Source organism: Orbicella franksi, chromosome 9 (genome assembly GCF_964199315.1).
Source record: "Orbicella franksi chromosome 9, jaOrbFran1.1, whole genome shotgun sequence".
NCBI classification, from domain to species: Eukaryota; Metazoa; Cnidaria; class Anthozoa; order Scleractinia; family Merulinidae; genus Orbicella; species Orbicella franksi.
This window is the reverse complement of record NC_138153.1, coordinates 16,472,589-16,482,969: the sequence shown is the minus strand read 5'-3', so window position 1 is coordinate 16,482,969 and position 10,381 is coordinate 16,472,589. Positions and strand designations below refer to the sequence as shown.

Below are 10,381 nucleotides of genomic sequence, written 5' to 3'. Positions count from 1 at the left end.
TTGTTTCCACTCTAAAGTGTCGAGGACAGACCAATTTGCATCTGAACTCAATTTCGACGCTTAGTAACCCTTTATAGTTTTTTAAAGCGCGTGACCATCCCGCACGGGGGTTTTTCCAAGCGAAAACACACCGCTGCTGACTCTTAGTGGGAATCGAGCAAGTGCGTATACAAGGTGATTCTCTTGTTATGTCAAAGACTCCTTTCTTCATCGGTCTTAATCGATCGAATTTCCTCTTGCATGATTCGTATTCACTGCGGTCATTCGGTATTCTAATGGTACGTAACTGCTACGAAGTTGAAGCCTTCGCACCTATCAACAAAAAAATGAATGCTGTATTACTTATAGAAACAACATTATTCGCAGCTGTTAGCCCTGAAATTCCTATTTATCAGTGGTAAATATACTTACATTCCACTTTGTGGCTCTCACATGGCACTTTGGGTGTTTTCAGAACCAAGCAGGTTCCACTCTCCTAGTAGCCACAGAACGCTGTTTAAGTTGCACGATTTTCAGCATAAAAATCTCCTGAATCTATCGATTCGAAGAGACAAATAGTTTGGGTTATTATTTTTTCCTGGCTAAAACTAACCAATATTTGGGTTAAGCATAGGTCTTCTCAAATGCATTAATAATTCATCCAGTTTAAACAAAGAAAATCTTGGCCGTGACGGTCATGATTGGATATCTTATTTTAATTAACATAGATATTTAAGATTCTATTTCTTCGTTTCCTCCTCAGTTTGAGTTTCGATTGAAAAGATGTATCAATGCAAATACTCTTGACCGTGTTTGGCCACATTTTTAAACACCTTGAAAAATACAACTCTGTTACGCGTCGTAGCTTCGACTCTCTTCATGTTGATTGGAAATCTGGTCAAACACTGTCTTTCGTGTTGGATATATTACCTAAAAAAAAATTGCGGTGAAAAAAGCGCGCACTTTTAGAATGAGCCATGATTGGTTTTATAGTTCTCAAAGTCAGCCGCTGACCAATCACAGTCCCGTTTTAAGTAGAACTTAGTCTCCTAGAAGTATGGTCTCCTTGAAACTTATTGTGCTTACAAAGCCGTTATAACTGCACTCATTTCAGTAGAGATAAAGAACAGTTCAGAAGTTGCTGGCCTAGACCCCGTCCCCACTACGCTAGAGGAATTTGAGAACATAGGTTTCACTCTGAAAACGCTTCACATGTTTTCCGTCTACATTACACCGGAGGAATTTAAAAACATAACAATCACCGGTCATTGTGGATTTATGTTTGAAAATTGCTCGGGCAGAAAAATCACATGATTATCGTGAGTGTCATCGTGTTCAAAGCTCCAGTTTCAAAATGTTTTCCGTCCATACGAAAACGAAAAGCCGGCGTTTTCAAATTCCTCCGATTTGAAGAGCGTTTTCGAAAAGCTCCGTTTTCGTGCCGGATTAGTGTGGACGGCAGACCTAACCGTAGGAATAAAGCTTCGTTTTCAAATTTCTCCGCCGTAATGTGGACGCTGCCCTTGTCTTCTTGTCCGCATCAACTTAAATAGCAGTCATATCCGGGGCTTTGGAAAATAAAATAATGGACACGGAGTAACCGGTTATTACCTGTTTGTTCAGCGCGCAGTGAAATACAAATATCATCAGACCTTGCAACGAGTTCGAGATGGCAAACATGTATTTGAAGAATATAGTATCAGAGTTGAAAGCCAGGAGACCGAATGTCCACGTGATCCCGAGCAACGGAAGGGAGACGATGGCCGCCTTTATGCCCGCGCGGATTTTCTGAAGTTGAGTTCTGGCGAGCATGACATGTGTTGATAAAGCTTTCTTCACTACGATGATGAGTAAAATTATGTTGATCTGAAAAGAGAAGGTCAGCGGTAAAGAAAGTCACGTGGTCATCTGACGTAATCCTCATCTCAATGGGTCATTTCCTAGTTGCCCTTACCTTTGCTTCAAAACAAGTCTTGGTGCACAACCTTTTATATTGAAATGAGATTCTCTAGCACGTTCATTGTCTTGCAACTTCATTTCCATATGAAAGGTTATGCATCAGGACTCGTTTTGAAACAGAGGTAAAAAGCAACTTGAAAATGGTTTATTCACTTAGTAATTTGTGATATAAGAATCTAGTCCACTCTTTCTCATCCAACAATAAATGAATGCTGTTTGACATGGTTAACAAAGTGGTTCTAACTTGTGAATCTCCGGGAAGGGAAGCCCACTGATAAGAGATACTATAGCTATTAGCTACAAGGTGGCTTAATACAAGGTGGTTGGTTTGAGTCTTTCAATGAAGCCCTTGGTAGTCTTACTTTCAACCTATGGATGGAACTCTAATGCGCGAAATTTCAAATAGAATTGTAGAAATAAACACCCAAATGTTCTGATCCTGTCACGAGGTGAACTTGGGTCTGACGTTTGGCTCCATTGAAGTCGTGTAGTTTTTAAGCAATGTAACCAGGTAAACCAGACTTTATCGGAAAACGGAAGTTTAAACATTTATAAAAAAGAAATGAAAGTTCTATTGAACACGAAATGAAGCTACATCCTCCACTGCACGGCATCTTGCTAGTCTGTTGGTCAGTAATTATGCACAAAATCACACAATGTTCTTATTTACCAGTAGCACGACCGAAGCAGGGGCGACAAATAACCATATCAAACCATTTTCTACCGTCAGCCAACAAGTTCTAATCTTTGAAGAGCCACGCCCATAACCTTTGCCACGAGAAACGCCTAATGCCACTATTACAATAACTGCTGGGACACCTAAAAAAAAGTGAAATGTAAATGCTATACATAAGCGAGGGTAAATACGTTGACGGGCACAAAATTCAATTTCGATTGCAAATATATCGCAAAAAAAGAGTAAAATGTATCTTCTGCCCGGCCGGGGCGAGGTTTCAAGAACCATTTTCATTTCTCTTTCTTTGCTGTGTTTGTTTCTTTCTATGCCTTTTTGGAGGTATACATGGGTGAAGGGGACCATGCAAATCGAGATGGTAGTATTTATTTTAAACCTTTATGTTATATTTTAAACATAACAAAGTTGACAGTGAGGCATATAACGAATCATCTGATTGTTAGATGCGTCAAAGCGGCTACCGCTAGAGACGTATAATTAGGATTTACGTCAGCAGAACGAAAGTCGAACTTTTGAACTGATGGAAAGAAAAGAAGTAACAGTTTCGGATTCCACAATTCTTAGGGGACTGAGTCACGGCTGAGTTTAGTCTATTTTATTGAACTTTAATTTGCAAAATATTCGCTGTGAAACCTAATGTAAGCGAAAATATTACTTTTCTGGATCTAGATGGTCCTAAATGACAAAATCATAGCTTCACAACAAACATGCCTCCCGAGCAGTATAATTAAGGGTGATTAACAAAAGGGAGTAACTTTGAAAACTGTTTATCCTAACAGTTTTTCAAAACCTCATATCGCAATCCGTTTTAATCTTCTTCAATTTTTGTCCACCCGTACCTTCTTTTGTATTTGTTGCGTTATTGAAATGATCCTTCACTGTTTCAAGAGGTTATTGTTACATTACTGGTAGCCATGTTCTTATGTCTAAATTTGGCTAGAATCTATGACATAGTTCCTTTAACTACTCACCCCAGCCTAGAAGATAAAAATATTTGATCTTGTCCTCGTGATTTGCGGCCATGACAGTTGTGACGCAGTAGAGCAAGATTCCTTCACAAAGCATCCAACAGAAGGCAGACAGTAACGTGAAGTGCAGAGAGACTGCAACCAGTTTGCAATAGGTCTAATCATTGCAAAAAAAAAATATTTACCTGGTGTCAGAAGTCTGTTAGCCAGTAAAATATCACATGTGTTTGTCGGTTATAGTGTGTTGCATAACGGTTTGGACGTCTTTAAATACTACACTGCTACATCTTACATTTTAAAGGCCTTGTGGCCTTTACCTATCGCCCTTTTAAGGGTTTTCGGGATATGGGTATTTAGGTAAAAAATACGGCATACAGGATAATTCCTTCTTCCGTCTGCAATGTCATATTGCCCTCTCTTTCGTAATAGTAATCCTCCAGATCTCCATGATTGTGTCAATGCTAATTCCGAAAATGTGGCAGTAGCCAGTATACCCGTCTGGGCAACATCTCTTCCAGTTGCTTGTTTTACTTATTCCTATAGCTATCTGACAGTGAATTTGTCTGGTTTCACTGATACTTACAATCATTGCAAGGATAGTGTTTAGACATCAGGGCCGAGTTTTTCAAAAGCCAATCAAACGCTAACCCAGGTTTAAAAGTTAACCAAGGTATTATTTTTTCTTATGTATTTTTTTTTTTTCACTTGTTATGTTTTGTTTTGTTTGAGGCTACTCAAACTCAAAACGGAAGGACAAACATTATAAACAGAAAACCTTAGAACAGTTGGAAAACTGAAATAGTTTTTAGAGGGAAATGCTTATGAAGCCCGTCAAACATCAAAGGAGCAAACAAAGATGCCAAGATTTATGTTGGAAGGTCCATGACCGTGTACAATCTTTTGTTTTTCGCTCATACATTATGCATGAATTACGTAACCAAAACGTTTCTATTGGCTAGTTCCTCAGTGCGGAGTAAACAACTATTGTGTTTTATGCACGTTCAAGGCCAAAAATAAAAACCTAAAACAAAGAAATTTGTCACGTTTCATAACCTTTTCCCTCTATTAATTATGTCCTGGGTAATCGGGCTTTGAACAACCTGACACAGCACAGTACAAACCTCGCTTTCTCGAGCTCTATCAGCGATAATAACCAAGACACAACTTCCGGCGAGAAAGAAGCATAAGTGTAGTAAGACCTTTGTGCGAACGGACTCGAGTTTCCTCCAGAAGATTAACGTTACTAGAATAGTGCAAGTTAAAGCCGCCAGTGACACTGAGCAACCTACTGTGGATATCAGCTCCAAAGCTTGCCGATGGCTTCCTGAAATCTGAACGCGTGCACATTGAAAAAAGTGATTTCTTTAAGATGGTATAAAAAAGAAACGTGTTCCTTGTTGAGAATGGAAGTGGAAATCATTGCTGTGGGTTAAAGTTAGTGTTAGCTTGGCACATTTTTAGCCCTCTACGGGATCAGTATTCTAGTTAACCAAAAATGTATGAATTCCTTCATCGAGGCAAATTTTGCTCGTTAGAGGCTAAGAATGGTCAATTGGACAGAATTATGGAGGAAAAGAAAGTTTTGGAGCAAATTGAGGCTTTTCTTTAATAGGAAGTTAGAAAACTTAAAAGTCGTTAAAACCAAGAAAGAAGTTTAGCCAGCACTATGGTTCAAAAGTTAATTACTACGCCTTCTTAAAGTTACCCTAGGGCTAAATATTCTTAATGTTTTGCTGAAACTAGTTTAAGTAACAGCTTAAGACAGAAAATAAAGATAAATCTCCATTGATACCGGCATAAGATAAATAAATTATGGGATACATTTATCCTGTTTGTCTTGGTTTGCTCATTTTAAAAAGCCAGTAAAATATATCATTTTATGAACAACCAATGAGATCAAGTTCCTGACATTAAAACTTGACTGCAAGCAATTCCCATTTCCGAAGAAGATTCCAATTCTTTCTTACTTGAACAGCTACTCTGTTCCATGACTTCATAGTGGAATATAATGAATGTCTCTCTTCGCTGTTGACTCACCTCTACGTTGTATGGATCCAGAAGAACAGCGAACAATGTAAAATGTGTACAGCGGCAGGTCGTAACTTCATTAGTAGATTCCTCAGGTACCACGTGACATCCACGTGATGACCATGCATTTAATGGGTTTTCGTATTCCCAGAACACACACGTCCTTTTTGACTGAGAAGATGGGCTCTAGCAAGAAAAAAATGGAAGCAACAATTTTTTTATAAAAAAAAGTCGACCTTATATTATCTGCCGAATTAAAACAATCCCAATAATGAGGAATTTTTTGTGGATCCCAATCGTGATTATGTCGCTACATCTCTTTTCGTCATGTGCGTCTGAAGTTGAATGCCTCCCGGGAGGAATAACACGTTCCCTTAATCCCCTGAAAATTTCACTTTTTCTCCCTTGTTCCCTAAAATTTTTCCTCAAAGTTCCCTTTCAGTAGAGATATGATCCCTTGTTCCGTCAAATTAATCCCCAAAATATCACTTGTTCACTTAAAATAAATGATCTTGTTCCCCAAAACCCCTCGGAGTCCCTCCTCGTTTAAAGAAAGGAGTTAAAATTAATACGAGAATGATCCAAATGTTTACATTTGGGCTAAAAATTCCTCTTTAGCAAGAGAAAATAGAATTATAGATTCTTACATATCTGTTCTGTAGAACAATTTTAACCGAGGTGTTTAGGGTTTGTTGACGGCTTCGTCCAACAGTACTTGATGCAATGACAGAGTGAATGGAAACACGATCACAGGGTGTTGAGGAATCGTTACTGCGCATGTCTGTAGTGTTTTTTATTCCCAGTGCGCATGCCTCAAGTAATAACACTTGATTTAGAGTGTAGTAGATGATGCTAACTGCTCCAGAATATGACGGCTCGTGGAATATTCCTCCAGGAAGGCACATTGAGCTGTGTTGATGTACGAAGCAAGATTCATCCTTCAGCTCCTACACGTAGGGAAAACAGTCCAAATTAGCTTAATCTGATATTTTGATATTTTCCGTTAATTTGTCTGACACGAGGGAACGTGTTTTACCACATTTCCAAACATCCACAAGCAAGAGAGATGAGAATACTATACTTGACTCTCATCTCGTGACGCCAAACAGAGCATTTTTGAGGTGTTTGGAAATGTGGTAAAACATTTTCTTGAGTGTTAGATTAATCTTCTCAATCGAAACTAAGTTAAGGAGGAAACGTAGAAGTAAAATCGTAAAAATCTAGGCTAATTAAAATGAAATATCCAAACAGTGTCACGGTTATGATTCCCTTTGTATAAAATTAAACTGGTTTGAGAATTTAAAATGTGTGACACTTTGCTAACTATTAAAATCCTCCCTTTTAAAATTTTAAAAGGTAGCAGGTATAGTTGAGCCCCTTTCAGCTGAAAATGAAAATATTTTCTTGGCTCTAGAACCTAAAATATATCGTTGGACGACTCTTTGATTCTCTGCCTTCCCATTCAATGTTGTAAATCAATGGTGCCCACAACACCTTAACATGACGGTTTGGCTTGACTATTGCCGCTGCAAGATTCTTCGTCAATGCGGTGACGGATATATCATCTCTTTCCATCCCACTCGCGATGTGTAAGCCATAGTCATCCAACATCTTAATCAACTTTGAGACGACAATGTTAGGACGAGTCTGAAAGATTAAAGACAGCCGGATGGTCTTGATTATATTTACGATACTGTCGCAGTTCAGAAACGCAAAACACGAATTCTTCTTCTATTCTAGGTTTTCCTTTGTGCCGTCGTGGGGACTAAACTGAATACACCCCTCGATTTTAAGTGTCTGAAAAGCTGGGTGACTTTCATGGCAAAAGGCGCGAGTGGGTTTGATATTCCTCTGATCTGACATAGTACCCTGTCTTAAATTGCCTTGACACTTCCCCTCTATTATATTGACATATTCCCCTCTATTATATATTGACATATTCAGCCCCCTCTAATATGTATTGACAGGAGCCAATGGGCTCCTGGTATTTACATATTCTCCTCTATTATGTCCCTCTACACGCCAACACTTAACAGCAAGTCAACAAAAGAAATGTATTCGTTTAACTTTCCAAATTCTTGGATTTGAATGCAACAGAGCAATTTGTTAAATTAAAAACATGCAGACGATCTCTATCTCATAACAAACTGATTGGTCATCTGGACATTGTTCTGTGTGTTCAAAGCTATAACAACCCATCAATAGCTTCTGAAACGCTAACCACAACTCCGCCTTATTATAAGCAGCTCGAGGTTGTTCAGTCACTAGCAGTTTACCTAACTTAATGCTTACCTTAAACACACGAATAAAACTGTTATGCGAAATAAATAAGTGTTCTTGCGAGTCATTCATGTTTTTTGATGTTGGAGGAAAAGAGCTGTCTAAACACGATGCAGAACATGTACGAGTACAATGTAAATCCCAGTGCGTGCTTTTGTCATCTTTATTGATCTTTATTCGATTATTTTGCATACGAAGCCGATACGAAAAAAAATACATGCCGACATTTGGAGTGAACAAAAATATTTCTTTTGTGACTTCTGTGTCAACCTCGCCCATGCAGAATACAAACGGGACATTTTTAGACACCTCGTGGAGACACGGTTTATTCACCTCGGACTTAGTCTCCCCCGCAGCCGTTTTGTGGGATGTCACGCAACGCTCCCCCAAAGACACGGCTGCTCCGAACCACATTCTTTTCCTTTTGTGTTTGTGGTTTGTTTGCGCTCTGTTGAACAAACCAATCACATAATAGCAAAGTGTGGATGACGTATGTTTTCGCGCGAAAAGGCCTGGGGTGCGACCACGAGAGGGAATTCTGACTTTTGTTTCACGCCGCACGTCGCCAAAAATAGGCGGTGTTCGCAGGCTACGATCGATCATGACGCACGAAAAAAAAAGGTAAGTGAAAGCCCTAAGTACAAGTGCTTCATGTGCTCATCGCTATGTTCAGCTAATGAGAGAATATATATTTTCTGGAAATGTCAAATTGTAAGCGTCAATCAAGGGCTAAACGCCTCCTACGGATTGGAATCAGGAGGAAAGAGAAGCATTCAGGACTCGCTGTCAACAAATCGAGCAAAGCTACTTGATTTCCTGGTTCCTTTATTAAGTTAAAATAGATATCTTCCTTCTCGACAATAATTTTTTGAGTTGAAAGCTTCTAATAATTAGCTTGAACTTTGAAGAGTCTTCAGCTACATAGAAAGCTCGTTCAAGAGTCGCCGGTATTTTTCGGCGTCCCTAAACAAAAGCCGGAAATATGTATGTTCATTTGTGACATCTCCCACGACGGGATACAAAGATAAAAAACATTCTCTGATTAGACAAGTTTCAAAGAGCGAATTTGGTGCGAAAACTTTCTTGAAAATGGAACGGAAGCGGTGATTGGCTAATTTCGTGAAAGGAATGTTGTTCGGATGTGAGCAGCCGTTTCTTTGGGGGGAGCGTTGCGTGACATCCCCAAAAACGGCTGCGGAGGAGACTACCTCGGACTAGGCCGTCGGTGAATAAATCCCGTATCTCTCTGTTGCCTCAAGATAACCCTTATCTATTGGTTGCCAGACCTTTTTATCAAATATATGTATTTTTTAAAAAATTTGGTGTTCTCTGTGATCAAGGGAATTTTCCCCAGCTTTTGGTTTAACCTCAACCCCTGCGTAAGGTCGTCTTCTTGCCGTGTTTTCCTGCCGATCATTTGCCATATAACTGATAAAATTGGCAAGTACTTTATGACAGGGCAACGGATAGTCGCCCTGCGCTGCAGTTTGCTTCCCGTCGCGTGGACATTTCTTTACTGCTGTTTGCTTGCGGCTAGCATTCATTTTAAAGGTAGGGCGACTATAATAACACGGGAGACTGTATGTTGCCCTGCCGACAAAGTACTTGCCAATTTTGTCAACATTCAATAGGAGAACTGTGGTTGCGTGTGATCTCGCAGAAACAACAACCAGGGGTTAAGTTCGTCCAATTATAACACTAAATAAATCTACAACATGCAGAATGCTGAGCTAATATTTCTCGTGCGACGCGAATGAGTAGGTAGACCTTAATAGACCGCACAAACAAACAAACATGCAAGGAAACAAGCCCGGGGGTACTACCTTATATGGCCTATTTAGGTATGTGCGGCCAAAGGTTATGGTTTTTCAGCCATTTTGATCATAAATAGGGTATGGTTTTTGCACTCTAGTCTTGAATAGCTGTTATTGAAATTATCAGCAGCTTGACATACAAGCGAGGCGAAAGGCTCAATTTAGCCTTCTGTTGACCCGTTCGCCTCGTTTGTATGCCTTTTTAAACAAAGGAATATTTGACCGCAGGCTAAACTGCAATAACAGCTATTGGGTATAAAGAAGAAGCTACCTTTTCATCATTATCGATAAGACCATCAACAAAAGCCCTTAACAAATTATGTTTACGGTAATTTTTATAACACTCGTCTGAACTAGGGAACTAATTATAAGGCAGGTCTGGAACAGGGTATTGATTTAAGGGCCAGGTCTTAAATAGGGTATCGAATTTTTGGTCAGGTCGTACTGATAGGGTAGGGAAAATTGGTCATAAATAGGGTAAGGGTTTCAGGAAGCGGGCCACACACTCCCACCAAATTTTTCTGGGAGTACCCCCCGGCAAACAAGCAGTTCTCACCTTGCTGTCAATTTCTCCCCAAGTCGCTTTGTTTGCGCTATCCAGTAAATTGCTGGCTATCTTGTAAACAGATGTGAAATTCATTTCACTCGAAGTGTTGTTT

At 39.5% G+C, this 10,381-nt stretch overlaps 1 protein-coding gene across 1 annotated transcript; it reads right to left on the bottom strand.

Annotated features, from left to right (window-relative positions):
- Nucleotides 1–148: 148 nt before the first annotated feature.
- Nucleotides 149–10,377, bottom strand: LOC145497085 (adhesion G-protein coupled receptor D1-like). Its single transcript, XM_081476884.1, has 10 exons — nucleotides 10,279–10,377; nucleotides 7,123–7,275; nucleotides 6,276–6,575; nucleotides 5,638–5,814; nucleotides 4,722–4,931; nucleotides 3,604–3,757; nucleotides 2,609–2,757; nucleotides 1,591–1,845; nucleotides 412–534; nucleotides 149–312 (listed from the first exon to the last, which is right to left on the bottom strand). The coding sequence occupies exons 1-9, from the start codon at nucleotides 10,360–10,362 to the stop codon at nucleotides 451–453; spliced, it is 1,566 nt and encodes a 521-aa protein (XP_081333010.1). The 5' UTR covers nucleotides 10,363–10,377; the 3' UTR covers nucleotides 149–312; nucleotides 412–450.
- Nucleotides 10,378–10,381: the final 4 nt, after the last annotated feature.

Bases quoted from the DNA above. Each gene is read 5' to 3' on its own strand.
- LOC145497085 (XM_081476884.1), bottom strand. From the start codon at position 10,362: ATGAATTTCACATCTGTTTACAAGATAGCCAGCAATTTACTGGATAGC. The intron at 3,758-4,721 runs GTTTGTACTGTG...TGCAATGATTAG, and splicing joins ATAGAGCTCGAGAAAGCGAG to ACCTATTGCAAACTGGTTGC. The intron at 2,758-3,603 runs GTGAGTAGTTAA...ACTTTTTTTTAG, and splicing joins TTTTTATCTTCTAGGCTGGG to GTGTCCCAGCAGTTATTGTA.